Source organism: Denticeps clupeoides, chromosome 1 (genome assembly GCF_900700375.1).
Source record: "Denticeps clupeoides chromosome 1, fDenClu1.1, whole genome shotgun sequence".
Taxonomy (NCBI): Eukaryota; Metazoa; Chordata; class Actinopteri; order Clupeiformes; family Denticipitidae; genus Denticeps; species Denticeps clupeoides.
Genome location: NC_041707.1, coordinates 32,436,608 through 32,456,141, shown reverse-complemented (window position 1 = coordinate 32,456,141; position 19,534 = coordinate 32,436,608). Strand labels below are relative to the sequence as shown.

The following is a 19,534-nucleotide window of genomic DNA, read 5'->3' as shown; positions in this document are numbered from 1 at the left end:
GAGGAACAATAAGTCACATAATCCCAGTAAAAATAAAATATAATAAAAAAACATATACATTAATTCAGATCTAACCATTGTAGAAAAACATAGATTCTGAAATGTGGCACAAACTAATATACTTCGCTTACTATATATCTAAATGCTAGACATTTACATTGTAATTTACTTGTAATGTTCTTCACGATTCTATCTATTATTCATTTCCATTTAATTGTCCAAATTGTTCTTTATTAGTTCCTTCATTTTAATATATTCTGAACAGGGGTGTCAACCTCACGGACCGTATATTATGCGATATGAAGCGCTAATAACACACAAAGCTAGTAAAATTCAGCTTCCAGATTTACAACAGATTGTACTGATGTGTTTCTGTGGAAGTGTTCATCAAAAAATACCAGAAGGAATCTCTTTCCCCACTCAAGTGAAAATACAGATTTTTAATATCATACAACAGGAAGCAATCAAATTTGATGTGTTTGATATCAAACTGTTTTTCTTTGGATGACTTTGTTGCAATTTTACTTAACTTTATATTTTTGAAACAGATACCAGTGATAATGAAGATGAATGAGAAGATGACAGGAGAAGTTCTGCATGTGCCGAGAGAGCGAGGACACTTCAAACTGTAGCGCCTGAAGGCCTGTCATCTAGGCTACACGCGAAGAACTCGGTTTCTCCAGATGCCTAGGGGAAAGTCCCCGCGAGTCTCCACATCAAGCCGAGATGCTCCCCGGAGCCGAGATTGGAGCACGCAGGCTGGCATTGTCACGTAATAGTAATGAAGGCGCTGTCTGTCCAGCCATGAACAGAACACGACACTTTTCATGGCAGTGGTGGCCTAGCGGTTAACGAAGCAGCCCCGTAACCAGAAGGTTGCCAGTTCAAATCCCGATCCGCCAAGTTGCCACTGAGCAAAGTACCGTCCCCACACACTGCTCCCCAGGCACCTGTCATGGCTGCCCACTGCTCACTAAGGGTGATGGGTCAAAAGAAGAGGACACATTTTGTCATGTCACTGTGTGCTGTGCTGTGTATCACAATGACTATCACTTCACATTTCCTACTTTCCATGCCCTGATCTTGATGCTGCTGCTGTTGTACAGTGTTCATGAGCTGAGCGAACATCATCTTCAAGGTTTCCATGTTCGATGCCCCCTGTTGTGGTTCGTTCATGCTGTCAAGGCCGGGCCAGGGGGCGCGTTCGCCGACATGGGGCTGGAGCTGGAAGCAGGCTGTGGGGTGAGCTTCATGAAAACAGGGCAGCGCAGAGGTGATCTGGAACAACTGCTGTTTGCCATGTTGATGCTCATGCAGCACGGCAGGTATGTGAAAGGCTTCAGTAGCAGGAAGGTCCACGCACCAGGGAAGGAGTAACAAGCATCTGGTTACCGTGGTGATGTGCAAGCATCTGGTTACTGTGGAAATGTGCAGGCTGAAGTGAGCGCTACAGCAAGGAGTTGGGCTGGAGGCGGGGTTAAGAAGACTAGTTGGGGGGTTTGTTTGAGCCCCTTGCTGACAGTGTTATGTGCCACAGCTTCAAATACAAAAAGAGGCAAAAGATTTTTTCCCACTTGTATTTATTTTTCCAGAGGCATTCATCCTCCATTCATATGTAATATTACTCAAGCATTAATAAACACAAAAGAATGTGGATTTTAACATGAAAAATAGCCCATCATTTAGATATGTGAAATTATGACTGGAATGTCAAAGATTAATATCCATAAACCAGCAAGATGTCACTGCGCTCAGCTCACATTACACGTTCAGGTGACCCTCCTGCAGGGGAACGGGGATCACATAAAGAACAAAACAGAAACTTGGGGACCAAAAAATATTCAGATGACCTGTCATGACTAGAAATAATAATCATGTACAGAATGACTAGCTGGAATGTTCTGCTCCTGCTGCAGGGGGGGTGACAGCAGCCATTGTATCTCGTGACCCCAAAAAAGCTACAAATCAGTGACTGAAGTCTCAGAAAAACAATAGTATATACGATGCATTATGTTTGCCAGTATACTTTAAAAGCACGACTTCCCCTCCTTTAAAAAAAAGTCCTCTCACAACACTATGAAAATAAAATCAACATGATAAAATGTGCAACACGAACGCTGGCGCCATTTTACATTTATCAAATGCCCTGATCCAGAGGAACTTACCACCAGTAGTTACAGGGACAGTCCCCCTGGAGACACTAAGTGGGATTTGAACCTGGGTCTTCTGGTTTATAGGCGAGCGTGTTTCCCACTTGGCTACTACCACACAAAAAAAGGTGAAGAGAAGATGTCACGAAATACAATGAAACACAGTATTTCTTGTCGCGGGGTTCAGCGCGACAAGTGGGCGTGGTTAACGCTGTCACTTCAGACGCGCAAAGCGGAGAAAACAGAGGCTTTCAGAGCGCAGCACAATGCAGAAATAAGTGAAGACGGGGAATAAAAAGGTTTAGGAAACACTTAGAGGGGCATGAGCAGGTAAAATAGTTCCATCGGTGAGCTCCCCTGTACAGACGGAAGTGATTGAGGTGGCCTCACATTTTTCCTGATCAAAATAAAGGGCATTATGAAGGAAACACTGCGTGCACGAGTCGAAATAGCTTCTACCCTGTCTAGCAATTACTGGGCGACTGTGTTGTTCTAACAGTAGAAAAACTGGACTTTACAACAAGTTTATTTATTACTGGTTTTAGTATGTATCTGCATGTATTACTGCTAATTACTGCTTCAATGCAGCTTCAAATTATTGAATTAATTATTATTAACATAAAATCCTTATTTACTTTATTTAAAATCGCCGTCGCATTTTATGAACGTGTAACCACTGTGAAGAATGTAACTACCCTTATAGCAGATATATACAAGCTCAGGTGATTCACCCAAGGGGGGGACCAGTGTCTAGGTTCGTGGAGGTAAATGCTGTGCTATGTGATAGCCAGGGAAAAAGATGCTCAGACCAGGGGAGACAGTTGAACTTACTAAGTATATTTAAATGGAAATAAGAAAATAAATGTACAATCTAACAGCCAGCATTCACTATAACAACACAACAAAAACTTCTCTCTTATAAAACCATAACATAATAATTAACACGTAACAATTTCCAATAATTATAAAGTCTTTTTCCTCCTTCCCAAATTGAATTTTTTCTCCTGGTCAACAACGATGCAAAAGTTCTGAGTTCAGATTTTCTTCCTAGTCAGTGTGTTATAGTCTAGTAGGTCTTTAGTCTGTAAGTCTTAGTCAGTAGGTCTTTAGTCAGTAGGTCTTTAGTCAGTAGGTCTTAGTCAGTAGGTCTTAGTCAGTAGGTCTTAGTCAGTAGGTCTTTAGTCAGTAGGTCTTAGTCAGTAGGTCTTAGTCAGTAGGTCTTAGTCAGTAGGTCTTTAGTCAGTAGGTCTTTAGTCAGTAGGTCTTAGTCAGTAGGTCTTAGTCAGTAGGTCTTAGTCAGTAGGTGAAACAGGTAACAGTCAAAGTCAATGATGTCAGATCAAGTCCTACCACACCGGTGACCTGTATGATGGAGAAGGAATGGAGAAGTTCCCTCTCAGATTGGTGAAGAACATCCGCTTTCCCGGTGGCTCGCCATCCCCCTCGTCAGGGAGAAATCCATCTTTCAATTTCTTCCAAGGAAGGCTCAATAGAAAAAAAACCTAGCCTGCATAACAACAACATACAACCTTATTGTTTCAGGCATAACCTTTAAAGCATTATGGTCATATCTCTGTATAATTCTTGGTTTCTCAAAATGAAATAATCTTCCAATTTGCATAGCATAGAATACCAGTATTTCTTCCATATCCCTCTATGAAGTATTGTTTTATTCAATGCTAAATGAATTATATGTTTTAGGTTATCAACCATGAAATTATGATTAGTTACTCTTTTTAACCATTAATTATGATTTCAAGTGTTACCATACAATTAACATTTAACCATATGAACAAAATTATCATTCAAAATAAAACATTACATCTCAAAACAATCTCAAGTCACAGAACATTAATTAAGTGAACTGTACTCATTTTACAATTACAATTTTACTGTAAACATAACCACACAGTATCATTTCACATTACATTTCGCTAGCAGCAAGCACACACACAAGGTGCAATGCAACAACAGCAGTTAGCGACTTTAGCTTAGCTTAGCGTGACTCACCAAGACGATCTGTACACAGACATTCACAGGTTCTAGGAAATTTCAGGTGCTTTGGGTGTTTCACTTAACACTGGTTTTGGTGGTTAAAACCACTTTTTGTCCACAATCACCGAACTTTTGTCTCTCGCTCTCTCTCGTTCGCGTGCGCTCCTCGTGGTGCTGCGTTGTACTGACTAACTTGCTAACACAAATCAGGGCGGGACTTTCCCTCTCCTACAATAGCGATACAGTACGGAGTGGCCCGACCAATAGCAAATAAACAAAACTTGACAGGCACCCAAATAACTTTAATTACTCATAGTCTGGTTTACCACGAGTGATAAGAACAAAAAAAAAATACTTTTCATTAATTACACTATCCCTATATGAAACGAGGGACTCTTTCTACTGGGTTACAAACGCCTCCGTGTTTAATGTTAGAATCGCGCTGCGCCGCACGTCGCGTCGGACGAACGTCGTTGTCATGGTAACGATGTTTGTTGATCCTCAGAGCTGTAAAGCGACCGAGAGGAGCGAGATCGTTTTTGGTGAGTTGCGATTAAAAAGTAGTATTTTCGCTGAGCGGCTGGTTTGTGACCTCTAACCCTTCAGCGCGGGACTGGCGCCATGTTTTACTAATTAAAATAGTCTCCGTTTATCCAGCCGACATCGGTTTAGCTGCGCTTTCCACAGCGAATAGGCTTATACTCGCAGCAACAGACTCTCAGACGACTATTCACGCAGATATCCTTATTTATTTATGTATTTCTGCAAATTCGCGGTTCATTTGCATATTTGGCAGCTTCACCGTCACAATTTTGAAAAACGGGAAGAAGGTACTTGGTTTAGTGAGTGAGTAACAGATGGAAAAAAATAATTTTGTTGTCTGGTTATGTGGCTGTCGTTTGCTGTGTTTGCCCGTGTACCTTTACTGCTCAGGAAGATGAATTCAGTGTTTCTAGATCGCACTACAAATCACGTGGTGACTAAAGAATAAAAAAAAAACCAATGTACTCCGGTCAGTGACGTCATCGTGTTTGTGTTTTAATTTAAACAGAAATAGAAGCTGAGCAGAGTGAGCAGATTGAGATTTCCCAGATTGAGAGATTCATCAGGATGGAGACCGTGAGAGAGCAGCGAGGAGGACCAGGACATCCAGGATCCGACAGCAGCGGGAAGACGACGGTTGGTCCAGGCCCAGTTCAGCGGTGCGCGGCTGCGTATCTACTGGGTTCTCGGGCCTGTGCTAAACCGACTGAGGGTAAAACTTTGCATGTTTTTTCTGGTGTTTTCTTGAACAAATTAATGGTAAAAACCACCTATCCCTTAATTTACAAAGTTTTGTGAAAGTGAGGTGATTGTCATTGTGATACACTGCAGCACAGCACATGATGACAATGAAATGTGTCCTCTGCTTTTATCCATCACCCTTAGTGAGCACGGGTTTGCTTCTTTACCCACTAGGCCACCACTGTCCCAGGCATAATTAATTCGTCAGAGGGCACACAAGGAAAAGTTAAAATAGAAATTAATGGATGTTATGTGATCTGCACATGACTGAGGAAGACATTTTATACTATACATCCCAATATGAATCATAATTAATGTGAAGATTTCAGAATCAGCATAGTTTTAACGTAAAGGAGTATTTTAACAAGCAAATATTTCCCATTTATCTTGTTAACTAAGTCATACATGTTACTGTTGTAGTCTTTACACTTGTGGTTAATCTTGTTATTGTCTCTGTTGAAGGTTTAGCAATTTTGATTGAGCCAATGCCCCTACCATCAAAAGGGCGGAAGAAGGTGCAGCAATATCCTGCAGCCAGGAAGCCCCAACGATACCCCAAGGCTGGTCCATCACGGGTGAAGGTGCTGACAAAGCTGCCCCTGATGGGTACTACAGCCAAGCCGCCTTTCCCCTACACTGTAGCCAAGAGGACCAGACCAGACACCTTGTCCAGGAGGAAACAGATGAGCTGTCCATATCGAAGACCCCAGGCTGGAACGTCCACTGTGCTGCCTCTGCCTGTCACCGCTGTGACCAGTTCATCAGAGGCAGGCATGAAGGTCCCCAGGATGCAGCTGCCCCAGGACAAGTTAGTCCATCTCTTCAGCACTCAGGAAAAGCCAAATCCACCGAGTGCCGTGTGCCATCTTGGAGGAAACCACATTCTCGTCTCATGTTGTCCAGCTCGACATCAGAGCGAGAATCAATGAAGAGAAAGGAGACCATGAGAGAGCAGCAAGGAGGACCAGGACATCCAGGATCTGACAGCAGCAGGAAGACGACGGCCGGTCCAGGCCCAGTTCAGCGGTGCGCAGCTGCGTATCTACTGGGTTCTCGGGCCTGTGCTAAACCGACTGAGGGTAAAACATTGCATGGTTTTTGTGGCGTTTTCTTGAACAAAATAATGATAAAAACCACCTATACCTTAGTTTACAGTTGAGTTTTGTGTAAGCGAGGTGATTGTAATTGTGATACACTGCAGCACAGCACATGGTGACACAACGAAATGTGTCCTCTGCTTTTATCCATCACCCTTAGTGAACACGGGTTTGCTTCTTTACCCGCTAGGCCACCACTGCCCCAGGCATAATTAATTCGGCAGAGGGCGCGAGAGGAAAGTTAAAATAGAAATTTATGGATGTTTTGTGATCTGCACATGACTGTGGCAGACATTTTATACTTTACATCCCAACATGAATCATAATTAGTGTGAAGTTTTCAGAATCAGCACAGTTTGAACGTAAATGACCATTTCAACAAGCAAATAATTCCAAGTTATCTTGTTAACTAAGTCTTACATGTTACTGTTGTAGTCTTTACACTCGTGGTAAATCTTGTTATTGTCTCTGTTGAAGGTTTATCCATTATGATTGAGCCAATGCCCCTACCATCAAAAAGGCAGAAGAAGGTGCAGCAATACCCTGCAGCCAGGAAGCCCCAGCGACACCTCATGGCCCCCAGGACGCAGCCAGACCCGACCACCTCCTGTACCCAGCTGCCCCGGGACAAGTTGGTCCGTCTCTTCAGCACTCAGGAAAAGCCGAATCCACCGAGTGCTGTGTGCCTTCCATCTTGGAGGAAGCCGCATTCTCACCTCATGTCGTCCAGCACGACATCAGAGCGAGAAGCAATGAAGAGAGAGGCTCAGCGGCAGCGAGAAGAGGCGGCCAAGATCACCCGTAATGGGGTAGACTGCAGCGTACTGGCTGACCGCTGGCACTACCCCTACATCTGGCCTAATTAATGAGTAAGTAAGTGACAGGTAAGTGAAGTAATATGTATTAAGTTAGGTAGTAATAGTTAGTAAGTAGTATGTAGTAAGTTTTTGTAGTAATAGTTATTAAGTTATATGTAGTAGTTAGGTAATAAGTTATTTAGTAATATGTAGTAAGTTAGGTTATAATATGTATTAAGTTATATAGAGTAAGTTGGGTAATTAGTATAGACAGGACTTGATGTAATTGATATGATGTGTTTACCTGTGTAGTTCTAGTGACACGGTAGTACAGTGCTTGGAGATATGAGCCAACCGTAGGCCATTTATCAAGAAAAGCTTACACATCTACATACAAACCTCACACATACACCATATATTCCTCACACATCTACATACAAACCTCACACATACAACACGTTTACTTGATATATGGCCTAGGGGGTGCCTCATGGAGCTGCTGCCTTATAGAAAGAATCTGGGTTCTAGTCCTGGCCCGGGTTCTTTCTGTGTGGAGTTTGCATGCGCTGCCCGTGTTCACGTGGGTTTTTCTCCGGGTACTCCGGTTTCCCACAATCAAAGCATTATTTCAGAGATTTTTTCTAATATCTAATAATAATTTTTTTGATTATTTGAAATCTGTGACTTGTAATAACTGTAATTTGGCAGTTAAATTTAGTCAAACTACTGGTTGTTCTGTGAACCAGTATGAATTGGCAAACCAAATGCAAATCCCTGGTGGTGTATCGGTAACACATTCACCTTCATGGTGGAAATACCAGGTTCGAACCCTGGCCAGGGTTGAATGATTGGTTTGCCCTAAACATTGTTGTTTTTCAACTTATCTATCTGTTTGTCTGTCTGTCGTCTGTATTTTATTTGATTATGACATAATATAATAAAGATTAGCACTTCCGGTTGCGGTGAGTGCAAACCCCACGATGATCTCAGACACCGAGAAGTGGGGTTCGCATCTTACAACATCTTTGTTGTACCCAGAAAAAAATCTGTGCCATTTATTCATGCATCGTCAGAAAAGGGAAATGGGTAAAAAAAGACATGGGCCAATTACCTGACTCCTTTTGACAGATATTGCAGAAAATTCAGATTGAATTGTTGAGCAAAGCACTGAGAGCGGGACTCTGGTGAGTGTGTGGTGATTACAGATTCAAACCTTCCTTGGCCTCAGCTTGAACTGGACGCTGTGCATTATCCCACATTTTCATGCCTTTCTATCTGCGCTCAGCTGGAGATGTCATGAACGTAGGGTCACAGGGAGCTTCCTACCAGAGCTTACACATTTGCACACCTTCAACCTACCTGTTACACATACTTTATGTCTAAAAACATAAAAACATGTTTACAATATTTGCATATTGGTCCCACTTGAATACTTGCAATATTTTTGTAACATGGTATTGGCACAGTACGGGTGTGTTAGATAATTGGAATATTCTGTTGTTATTCCATCACACACAACACTGCCTCAGGTTGCAGTGTCAAAGATGCTTTTGAATCATTTGCAAACAAAATTGACTGAAGATGCTGGAGTAGACAATGTTGTCAGAGACAAGGTGGGACAAGAGTCCGGAGAAGGTATTGTTCAAGCTATGGAAAAGCAAACCAGGTGGAGCAGAGGAGCTTTAGATGACACGTCGCTGCTGGCAGCTCAGCATGGGATGGCCAACATTTGAGGACTGGACCCCAGCAAGATGGTAAAGATGAGGGAGACAGAACATCCAAGAGGGACCAGAGATGTGCTAGTAACCTCTCTCTGGGTCAGAGCAGTGATTTTTATTGCTCTCTGACAACCCACAACGAGTTCGTCTACGTGCTGCAAAGTCACAGGGAACAGAAGATTGACAACGCGACAGCAGCTGGATTATTCTTGTTTTGCACTTTTATTTTTTAATTATTTTTAATTATTCTGAACTTGGTAAAATATGCAGTTCTTTTATCGAGACATGAGTTGATGCAGTATATCCTTGTTTTTTGTTCATGTGAAAATGTCTTTTCAAGTTCTCCTTACAGACCATATGTGACGTTTCTGTTGAACTCAGGTGCTGAGTGCACTACCGTGCCAGAGGCAGGTAAAGTGGGAATTTTCCACCTTTTAATTGGCTCTGAATAAAGGAATGTTTTTTTGCCCACTCCTGAGGAATATGTTACCTCATGTCTGACTGAAAAGGTTGTATTGATGGTTTTTAGATGTTTCTTTTTGTATAATCTGAATTCTACGTGAAGAGGGAACTGTCTTTTATGTATACTGCTTTATATTTTGGGGTTTTTATGTTTTATTTTGTTTATGTTGAGCATTTTGTTCTGCTTTTTGACATTTATTCTGAGCCACTATTGCCAAGTTTATGGTAGATTTACAGTCTGAACTTTCTATGCACTCTCACACACAAACACCTGCTGGAAACTGTAGAGGTCAAAGGTCAGCCAAGGCTTGGGAGGAAGTCTAGCAGGGCCCAGTAATCCCAAACAAATTATGCAGAGGATCAGACAGCCACCAAAGACTGTCACAGCTGGAGGCACAATGCTTCATTGTAGACTGTTTATAACCACTGCCAACTCAAAAGATACTGGCTGGGCATCTGCAGCCAGGAAAAGAATTATGGTGACAGATGTGCAATTACATTCACTGAACTTACACACTTAAACTTTTGTTTTTCTATGGGTCTAACTTTGTGCATATGTGAAGGAGCACAGATAAATAAAGATATTTGTTGGAGACATATATAACACTAGCACCATACATATATGCATGTTGTATTTTGAACACTTTGTACGCAGAAATGTATTATGAATTGTTGTATGCCTACATAGAAGAGACAAGGCCTGTCCTTGAGGCTCCCAAAGTGTTGCCTCCCTTAGCTTTCTTCACACGTATCCTGGGAGTGAACATTTTAATGAACGGTACATTCAGAAAAACATAGATAACACACACACATTATTGAGACAGGAAGAAAGGTTAAGCACACACACGATCACCACAGTCTTTTGGGTCTTCTTGAGGTTTTGAAGATGTGTCACCAAAGATAAGAAAAAGTATAAGTATAAGAATGAAAGGCCCCGAAGAGTTGCGGGGCAATTCGGTCAATTGGCTGTTGTCTTGTTGTGTATCGCAATAAACAATTGTTTTGAATGGTTTCCTGCTGCTTAAATAAATTGACCAAATCTTCAGCAAATCCTCAATCACACTGCATTGTAATGTATTTGTAATGTTCTTCACAATTCTATCTATTATTAATTTCCATTTAATTTGCCCAAATTGGACTTTCATGATTCTTTATATTCGGATTCCTTATGGCAGGGGTGTCAAACTTGCAGCCACTTTATTTAGATCTATTATTGTAACTGCTGCCACTTCCTTTTTTTTATCTGGTCAGGTTCAGATACCACAGCACACCAGGGATGTAGAAAAATGCAATAACTTAAATAATCATAATGAACTTTATTGCATAATCATAATGAACAGCTAGCAGCGGAAGGGGGTGAACACACTTCACTTCAGGACCTGCGGTCATTTACACTGCAATCAATTAAAAAACATTCGCAATCAATAAAAATAATTTCATTCTACTTATCGAAATTGTCCTACAAAAGGCAATTGCGCATGCGCACGCCCATAAATGCAGTTTTCAAAGTTTAGTTGGAATACTTAAAGGTAAGTACAGCACCAAATACTGTGTTTCTGAGCTATCGCAATATACTACTTGTGGTTTATGGACAGTATAATTATTTAATTCTTTTTTATTATATAAAATACCCCCCCCCCAACGCTCCTCGGTGACGCGCAGCTCAGCCGCCTCTCTGAGTCCCGTTCTCCTCCCCCGCGGCGTGCCGCTCAGACGACGCCAAGCTGCAACTGTAAATTTCGCTGCGTAGCTAAATGTCTGTCCCCAAATTCACTCACTACGCTAAGCTAATTCCAGTCACCCCGCTAGCTACCTAACTGATAACAAACAAATTTCAGATCCTCAGCGATCCTCCATACCGTAAGGCATTTACATTTACAGCATTTATCAGACGCCCTTATCCAGAGCGACTTACAATCAGTATTACAGGGACAGTCCCCTGGAGCAATTTAGGGTTAAGTGTCTTGCTCAGGGACACAATGGTAGTAAGTGGGATTCGAACCCGGGTCTTCTGGTTCATAGGCGAGTGTGTTACCCACTAGGCTACTACCACCCTGGCGCTCAGTTTGTCAGCAAAGTGCTGACAAAGTGCTGACAAACTGCATTATGGGACCTGTAGTTTCTGTGTGTACACAGCGCTTCATATCGCAGGGCCATAATAATACATCTATATAACGTAAAATGCACATAATAGTGTTTTTATTAGGCTATTTGTAAAAAATGATCAGAATGGGGGAGTTCGTACCTTACTGCTATTATAAAGTTTACGACCAGGATCAATTTCTCTCGCCGAAAGGGTCGCGTCTTTTTGGCGTTTTACGACAGTTTAAATGCTGAGTCGGGAAAACTCGGCAGATCCTGGCGCTGACTGCAGCGGAGATGGCGAGGGTGTCCGTGGCGCTCTGGACGGTTTTAACACTGGCACTTCAAGTGGCCACTGAGACTCCTCCCGTCAAAAATAATAACCCGAACTACACAGAACCGCTGCAGATAAACTTAAATCCGACTTTACTGCCCTTACTCAGCAAGTTAAATACTGACACTACAAGCAGTGCGTCGCCTGGCGTAGCCGGTCCTGCGCTGCCCCCCGTCGGCCCCCAGAGTCCAAAGGCAAACGACAAGACCGGAGAGAAACAAAGAGCCCGAAGGGAAGGAGGTGAGTTCCATCTATACCAAGCTGCGCGTCGTCACCCCGACTTTGTATTTCTGAGTGACTGATGTTGTCCCCTTCATTAATATTTCTTTATTCTTGATAGGTAGAATTTGGGGGAGTTATTGCATGTTGAAGGCAATGAATGCTGTTACACAGTAAAGATACATGACAAACGTTATATAAATAAAACTTTTTATGTGAATTACAGCGTTTAAAATTCATTCTAAAGTGGAGTTTGAGACCACTGCTCAATGGTGATGCTGCTTCGTGGTTTCTTTGGAATGTTGGGGAAGTTAACTAGTTTAGTAAATCAGAACATTAGTTATGTTTGTATTACATGAATTATAGATCTTTGGCTGTTGTAGTTACTTTATTATCTGCGTGTAGAACCATTCTGAATGTAAATTTATACAGGTGGTCCCGTTTCCACCAGGCTTTGGAGAGGCATCGGATTTTATGAAGGAAATTGGGAGATGCTTCCATCCTCGGTGACTGATGAGTTTATTTTGATCTGCCAGGATTTATGAACTGAACAATAACTTGGTGTGCAGGAACACACACACACACACACACACACACACACACTCATTTCCCATTTTAGGTTTTAATCTGTTAAATTAGTTATATTTTAACACCCTGTGCTCTTGTAATTATCACATTAGTTCCCATCCTGAAACTGAGATAAACAAGTACTGACACAGAGACGTGAGACTGTGGGGAGTTTTTACTCCCCACAAATATTTCAGTGTCAGATTACACTGCCGGCTTTTAACTGTGGAAAAGAAAAATGAAAATTAGGCACTTTGCTGCATAGATGCAGATGGAGTTAAACTTCACCCTCAGTGGGGTTTAACGTAGTATTCATGTGAATAAAATGAGCTTTAATCCCACCCCCCTCCAATAGCATGTCCTCCTGTGGGCCTGGAGTCTTTGAGGGCGAGCGACTCGCAGCTTTCTGCCTCGTCGTACCAGCGCGCCGGCCTGGCACCCCACCGCGGACGACTCAACATACAGGTAAAAGTGTTCTGCTGTGTGATGAAGGCCAGTTTTATTGCTTCTTCATTTAGTGCTTTTAAAATAATCAATAATAATCAATAAAGTGAAAACCATTTGTTTTTTTTTCTCATTGTGATACACAGCAAACATGCCCTCTGCATTAGCCCTTCACCCTCAGTGGGCAGCTATGAAAGGCACCCGGGGAGCAGTGTGTGGGGACGGTACTTTGCTTAAGGGGACCTCAGCAGCACTTTTGCAGTGCCTTCCAGTTACGAGTCCACTTCCTTAATCGCTAGGCCAGCATTGAAGCCTGATGGAAAGTGACAGATTTCCATCATCCACAGCTGGATGCTGTGGATGCTGATAAAGTTGCTGATAAAGTTCCTCTCTACGTGTATGCAGATGTTCCATCATTAGCACACATTTCCAGCTACCAAAGACATTTTGACCCATTTCATATCAAACAAATACCTATAGCCATTTCTAAATACTTTATGTTGTATTGTCCCTGATACCCTATATTACTTAATACTTACACTTCAATTGAGTCAAGAAATGTGTGTTTGTGTGCAGTCTGGTATAGACGACGGTGATGAGTATGATGGAGCATGGTGTGCAGCAGTGGATGATGGGAATCAGTGGCTACAGTTTGATGCTCTGAGGCCCACACTCTTCACTGGGGTCATTTTGCAGGGGAGAAATTCCATATGGAGGTTTGTGGTACATTTTACGGCATTTATCAGACACCCTTATCCAGAGGTATAGTGCTGTCTGGATACCACACACCAGTGTTCAAGTCCATTGGTTGTCTCAAGACAACTTTTCCCACTGATTTGTTTATAATTCACAGACAGAACCTTTGTTAACTTTTGTTGCTTGGATAAAATCACTTGGGTTTTGATTGTGTGAACAAACAGATCTTTACATGCATGTTACATACATGTTTCATCGAATCTTGTCAGCCAACCTCTGCTATGAGTTCTGAAAAAGAGAATAAGCCATTGTGAAATTCAGGAATCTGAGTGAGGAGGCCCATGATAACAAATTCTAAAAGATGGCCAGATCTGATGGGAGGGACAGGGGCCAGTGCTAATCATTTCTGTGCATCTTGTGTTTCAGCTTGAACTGGGTTGAGTCCTACAGGGTTCTCATCAGTAATGACTCTGCTGTTTGGACTCCCTGTATGAACGGCTCTGTGGAAGCAGTAAGTCAGGACTGCTGACCCAGCGGGTTAACTAACCTGTTTGTCCATTTTTAAAAAATAAGAGGATAAGTGTGTGTGTACAGATAGATAAATATAACGTGTTTCGGTGTTTGTAGGTGTTTGATGGCAACCGTGACCCAGAGACCCCAGTGTTAGGCATGTTCCCTGTTGGAATGGTGGGCCGGTACATACGCATCAACCCGCTGACCTGGCACAAAAATGGGAGCGTGTGCCTCCGTGCTGAATTCTTAGGCTGCCCTCTGTCAGGTATGTCAGTGACATTTTACCCATTATACTGAGTCACCTTATCCAGAATGTGTGTGGAAATGTGTGTGTAGATCCAGATCGCACAGTACCTCAGCCAGAATCTGAAGACAACCTGGACTTTAGACATCACAACTACCAAGAAATGAGGAAGGTATGGTCTCTGACCCCCCCCCAGTGACTGACATATTTAAACATTTACATCATATGTCTGTGGTCTCCATAGCTGCTGAAAGCAGTCCACGAGGAGTGTCCAAACATTACTCGGATCTACACGATTGGAAAGAGCTACTTGGGTCTCAAGCTCTACGTCATGGAGATCTCGGACAACCCAGGCAAGCATGAACTGGGTAAGTGTGCAATCGTTTGTCAGTCAAATACAGGCCTCCGGCAAATACAGAAATGTATTGAATAAATTTTTGATATGCTGCATTATTTTTTTTATGATTTTTATGCCTTGGTCAGTTAAAAAACACATCTAAGACACATCAGCACCAACAATTAATATTATTGTTCTAAATGCGGAGCAGATTTAAAATCTGCTTTTTAAATCACACCGGGTGTATTCTAAGCATATATATATTTTTTACTGGCGGCATTGTAAAATCAAAAAGTCGACTGAATGTAGACTAACTACATTTAAGTATTTAATGTATTCCATTACATCTCATCTTTGACTGTGTGTATATATATATATATATGTTTATCGATAAATCATTTGGATTCCCCCAGTTTTGTAATAGTTGTTATAAAACACCACATGCGCTCCATATGCAGCGTTTTGATACTAGGTGGTTTCCAGAAAAATCAACCACAACAATGTCGGTGAGAATTTTATGAATGCAGTGAGCTGAACAGCTGTCTCATGCAGTCTGGACTGAAGGCAGGACAGACCTGTCTGAAATCATGCCAGAAGTCTTGTGTGCGAAACTGGTGATTACATTAAAAAACATATTTTCCGTAATATCCAGAGTGCATATAGACCATTAAAAAAACGGCATTTTTTTTTTTAATGACCTTGAACAGGAACTCAAGCTTTATTTATGCACTGTGTCTGCCTGGCTCACACAAGGAGATTGTTGCCATTAAAGAGGCCCAGTCTCCCATGATCCACTCTGGTTGGCAGCTCGCCAGCTGGACACTTGGATCTGGATTGTTTTCTCAATTCTCCAGAGTGCATTCCTGTCTTTATCTTTATCATTTTTTTTATTGCAAAGTAAAACATTGAAAAATAATTATCAGCACTATTTAGGGAGGATAGGAGAAGCAAGATAAGGGTGGATTGATATATATATATATTGTGTGTGTGTGTGTGTGTGTGTGTGTGTGTGTAGGAGAACCAGAGTTCAGATACGTTGCTGGAATGCATGGTAATGAAGTTCTGGGCCGAGAGCTGGTGCTGAACCTCATGCAGTACATATGCAGGGAGTACAAACGGAACAATCAGAGGATTGTCAGACTGGTGAAATACACGCGCATCCACCTATTACCATCCATGAACCCTGACGGATACGAGGAGGCCTATCAGAAGGTAGGTGACAGACTCTTTACCCTGTTGCTAATCAGTTGCTAATCTTAACAGTAACCCGAGTGTCTGTCACAGGGCTCCGAGTTGTCCGGCTGGGCCCTGGGTCGCTACAGCTACGAGGGCATTGACATGAACCATAACTTTGCTGACCTGAACAACATCATGTGGGATGAACAGGAGAACGCAAAGGACAAGAGCAAAGTCAGCAACCATTACATCCCCTTACCAGAGTACTACACCTCAGAAGATGCATTCGTAAGCACCAGTTGCTCTTTAGCTGCAATTTATGCACCCAGACATGCTTACACAGGTTGTTCTACACACAGAGGCAAGTAGTGGTTATTCAACACTGTACTAGTGTCCTCATGCTACACAGGTTGCCCCAGAGACACGTGCAGTGATCAGCTGGATGCAGACCGTGCCGTTCGTCCTGAGCGCCAACCTCCACGGCGGCGAGTTGGTTGTGACGTACCCGTACGACTGCACACGGAACTGGATCCCGCGCGAAAACACGCCAACAGCTGACGACGTGTTCTTCCGCTGGCTGGCTACAGTCTATGCCTCGTCCAATCAGGCAATGGCAAATCCCGACCGCCGTGTGTGCCACTACGAGAACTTCCAGCAGCACAACAACATCATCAATGGTGCTGATTGGCACACAGTACCTGGGAGTGAGTATAATCATACACAGAGTAATTCTGAAATCTGATCTTAAATACATATTTGAATTGTTGCTATGCATGGTGGCACATAAATTGTAAAGTGACCTGAACAATGAGTTTTGCTAAGTGGAAGTACCTCAAGATGCTATATTTTTTCAATTAAGCACCAACCCATATCCTTCATTAACTAAAAATTGTTGTAAGAATGTGCCCATGACTAGAAGTCTTACATTAACACACATATAGGACACTTCGGGGTACAGATATATTAAGTAAAGGATCATAATGGATAGATTGAGTAATTTCACTAGAATGGACAAGCACATGTATTATCATCACTGGCTTTGATCCGTCATTTCTGGACTATGAGTAAACTGAAGCGCTCTTGATCGGTTGTTTTCCAGGATTCTTAAGGGAGGGGAAAAAAATCTGGCTCATCTGACAGAGGACCACAGAGCAAAACATCTCCTTTGATTTAATGCCTACTGCACCCCGTGGCTAACAGACCTCTAATGTTGCTCATTTCTTGCAGAAGAGAAACAGCTGGATATAAAAGCACTGCAGCCATTAACAACCACAGGGTTCCTGCCTCAAAGATTTTAATTTATGTTCAAATTTATATGCAGGCATGAACGACTTCAGTTATCTGCACACCAACTGTTTTGAGGTGACAGTCGAGCTGTCCTGCGATAAATTTCCTCATGCTAGCGAACTGCCAACCGAGTGGGAAAACAACAAAGAGTCTCTGCTGCTGTATATGGAGCAGGTAATCCACCAGACACACACTTTTTAGTGGTAATGTCATTAAAAAAAACTCATGTCTTTCACCATCCTGCCTTTCAGGTGCATAGAGGAATAAAAGGGGTGGTCAGAGACAAGGAAACAAAGGGTCCAATATCAGATGCCATCATAAAAGTGCGAGACCTAGATCATGACATAAGATCAGGTATGTGTCTGGGTCCTATAGTCTGCATCTCCAGAAATGTGCTGAGCTCTTTGGAGCAAACCACCTCTGAATCATCCAGGTATTCCTGGAGAATCATCTGAACATTTGCTCTGTGGAAATGTATAGAAGTACTTCAATTCCCACCATTTTCCTTTCGAACACTTCTTCTTCTGAGCTTTCATTGTGTCAGGGAGTCTTTCAAGGAACTCTACAAGTGTACGTCTATTATATATTTTGTAAAATAAACGTTGCCAGTGTAGTTATGAGGAGCAGCAGCATTTTGTGTTTATTTAAATGTGTTTAATTTGGTACACACTGATGGAAGTGTATTCTCATGCAGTCTTTTCCCAATGTAGAGCAAGATGCCTTCAACCCTCAAACAAGTAAACTGAGAAGAAAACTGATCTAAAATGTTAAGGGGGAAGGGCCATATTTTCATGCTGTAATAGATATAGAGCATGGATAGTATTTGCTACCACCAAACCAAACATGAACGTGTGCTTATGCAGGACCTTGCCATCCACTCAGAGATACAAAATATAAATCATAAAGATCATAAAATTGCAACCAAACAAAAATGTGTCATAGCACACAATTTATGAAATTACCTTCATTTGATCAATGCATTTTTGTGAGATTTACCTTTGAGGCTGCTTTCCTGAATCAGTGAAACATGATAAATTGTAAACACTTCATCTTATAATTGTATCAGATGAGAAATAATGAAATGCATTTGTATTGCTCATGATCCATCAGTTTGTACCCCACTATAATTCAGTTCATACAGAATTTTACTTCCTACATTTTATGGTTTTAGTTGTTGGGACTTTTACCCCGACAGTTGACTGGTAGACTTCTGTTATCCCTGCAGCCACCGATGGAGATTTCTGGCGTCTGTTGAACCCTGGAGAGTACGTGGTGACAGCATGGGCTGAGGGGTACCTCCCTGGTACAAGAAAGTGCCACGTTGGGACAGATCCACGGCCCACGGTCTGCAGTTTCACCCTCACCAAAACACCACAGCAGCTTGCCCTCGAGGCCCGCATGAAAGGTGTGAAAACGCCCAAAGACTTGCAACTGCGGCGCCGCGATGCTCAGGTGCGGAAACTTCGCGTGACGACCAAGCTGTTAAACCAACGCCGACAAAAGCAACAACGTTTACATCCTGTCCAGAAGAACCAGTGAAGGCCGTTCAGGGCAGAAGCGCTGGGTTTAGCGCACACACATATACTCTGAAGATTTCCCTTTTTAAGTGCCTTGCATGTAGCACGTCACCAAATGTATGGTATGGGAGGTCCACTTGTAGGGTGATACACAGCATATCACATCACACAACAAACTTTGCCCTCTACATTTAAACCCTTCACCCTTTGTGAGCAGTGGGCAGCCACAACAATGAACAGCAGAACACCTCAATTGTTCGAGTTTCAAACCAGTCCGCTTCTTTAGCCAGAGACCAAATGGATGGGAGGAGCCTAAAGTTTTCTCATCAAACGGAAGGAAGATGGCCTGATGAGAGTGGGCTTGCACGACTCTGCATGGTACAGTGGTCATATTTACAGTATAAAACACAGGCGCCAGTCTGAGGAACAAATAGAGCAGGTCTCAACTCAGATGCCAGTCATCCTTATACTGAAATGGTTAATGTGAATGTTTCATTGAAATGTGAACTCCGTTCTAAGGGACTGATGCTTGACAGAGTTTGTATAGCCTAAAGGAAAAAAATAAAGAACTGAAAATGTTCTGCCTTGTGTTTCAAATGAGAAACTGACAGAATC

At 42.3% G+C, this 19,534-nt stretch overlaps 2 protein-coding genes across 7 annotated transcripts; both read left to right on the top strand.

The window, feature by feature from the left end:
• The first annotated feature begins 1,273 nt into the window (after window positions 1–1,273).
• Window positions 1,274–7,959, top strand: LOC114790842 (uncharacterized). Of its 4 annotated transcripts, none has more exons than XM_028981250.1 (5): window positions 1,274–1,325; window positions 5,197–5,400; window positions 5,892–6,237; window positions 6,333–6,508; window positions 7,004–7,959. In XM_028981250.1, exons 2-5 carry the CDS (start codon window positions 5,256–5,258, stop codon window positions 7,390–7,392), a joined length of 1,056 nt encoding a protein of 351 aa, XP_028837083.1. In that variant the 5' UTR covers window positions 1,274–1,325; window positions 5,197–5,255; the 3' UTR covers window positions 7,393–7,959. The 4 variants fall into 4 exon arrangements, with proteins under 4 accessions (XP_028837083.1, XP_028837099.1, XP_028837091.1 ...); XM_028981266.1 differs by lacking the exon at window positions 1,274–1,325 and adding an exon at window positions 4,584–4,687; XM_028981258.1 differs by lacking the exon at window positions 1,274–1,325 and adding an exon at window positions 4,801–4,975.
• Window positions 7,960–11,866: 3,907 nt separating this feature from the next.
• cpxm1a (carboxypeptidase X (M14 family), member 1a) lies at window positions 11,867–19,499 on the top strand. 3 transcript variants are annotated; one of them, XM_028971060.1, is made up of 13 exons: window positions 11,867–12,159; window positions 13,061–13,170; window positions 13,726–13,865; window positions 14,272–14,356; window positions 14,473–14,623; window positions 14,695–14,774; window positions 14,847–14,970; window positions 15,955–16,151; window positions 16,224–16,403; window positions 16,525–16,819; window positions 17,437–17,576; window positions 17,654–17,756; window positions 18,628–19,499. In XM_028971060.1, the coding sequence occupies exons 1-13, from the start codon at window positions 11,883–11,885 to the stop codon at window positions 18,939–18,941; spliced, it is 2,196 nt and encodes a 731-aa protein (XP_028826893.1). In that variant the 5' UTR covers window positions 11,867–11,882; the 3' UTR covers window positions 18,942–19,499. The 3 variants fall into 3 exon arrangements, with proteins under 3 accessions (XP_028826893.1, XP_028826884.1, XP_028826900.1); XM_028971051.1 differs by having other exon boundaries at window positions 16,507–16,819; XM_028971067.1 differs by having other exon boundaries at window positions 12,021–13,170; window positions 13,296–13,865; window positions 16,507–16,819.
• The last annotated feature ends 35 nt before the right edge of the window (window positions 19,500–19,534 follow it).

Coding starts and splice junctions, on each gene's coding strand:
- LOC114790842 (XM_028981258.1), top strand. CDS start 4,900: ATGTATTTCTGCAAATTCGCGGTTCATTTGCATATTTGGCAGCTTCAC. Junction 4,976..5,196: donor TTTTGAAAAACGGGAAGAAG/GTACTTGGTTTA, acceptor TAATTTAAACAG/AAATAGAAGCTGAGCAGAGT. Junction 6,509..7,003: donor CTGTGCTAAACCGACTGAGG/GTAAAACATTGC, acceptor TCTCTGTTGAAG/GTTTATCCATTATGATTGAG.
- cpxm1a (XM_028971051.1), top strand. CDS start 11,883: ATGGCGAGGGTGTCCGTGGCGCTCTGGACGGTTTTAACACTGGCACTT. Junction 13,171..13,725: donor GCGGACGACTCAACATACAG/GTAAAAGTGTTC, acceptor GTTTGTGTGCAG/TCTGGTATAGACGACGGTGA. Junction 17,757..18,627: donor AGATCATGACATAAGATCAG/GTATGTGTCTGG, acceptor TTATCCCTGCAG/CCACCGATGGAGATTTCTGG.